The 320-nt window shown below is 62.8% G+C and overlaps 1 protein-coding gene across 1 annotated transcript in view; it reads left to right on the forward strand.

Moving 5' to 3' along the window:
- The window catches only part of MEF2D (myocyte enhancer factor 2D), a 12,736-nt gene that overhangs the window by 2,297 nt on the left and 10,119 nt on the right, over positions 1–320 (forward strand). The window contains exon 3 of the mRNA XM_010838229.1: positions 16–153. Coding sequence (XP_010836531.1) covers positions 16–153 — 138 coding nt within the window. The remainder of the gene's footprint in view (positions 1–15; positions 154–320) is intronic.

The raw sequence follows: 320 nt of genomic DNA on the forward strand, positions 1-320 counted from the left end.
GTGGTGCGGTTACAGACCCTGAGGAAGAAGGGCTTCAACGGCTGCGACAGCCCGGAGCCCGACGGGGAGGACTCGCTGGAACAGAGCCCCCTGCTGGAGGACAAGTACCGGCGCGCCAGCGAGGAGCTGGACGGGCTCTTCCGGCGCTACGGGGGGAGCCCCACTCACTCTCTCTCTGTTGGCCCCCCTCCCGGCCCCTTCCCCCCAGGCGCTGCACAAGAAGCACAGGGAATGTGAGAGCCCTGAGGTGGACGAGGTGTTTGCCCTGACCCCCCAGACGGAGGAGAAATATAAAAAGATAGACGAGGAATTTGATAAAA

This window comes from Bison bison, unplaced genomic scaffold (genome assembly GCF_000754665.1).
Source record: "Bison bison bison isolate TAMUID 2011002044 unplaced genomic scaffold, Bison_UMD1.0 scf7180017864093, whole genome shotgun sequence".
Taxonomy (NCBI): Eukaryota; Metazoa; Chordata; class Mammalia; order Artiodactyla; family Bovidae; genus Bison; species Bison bison.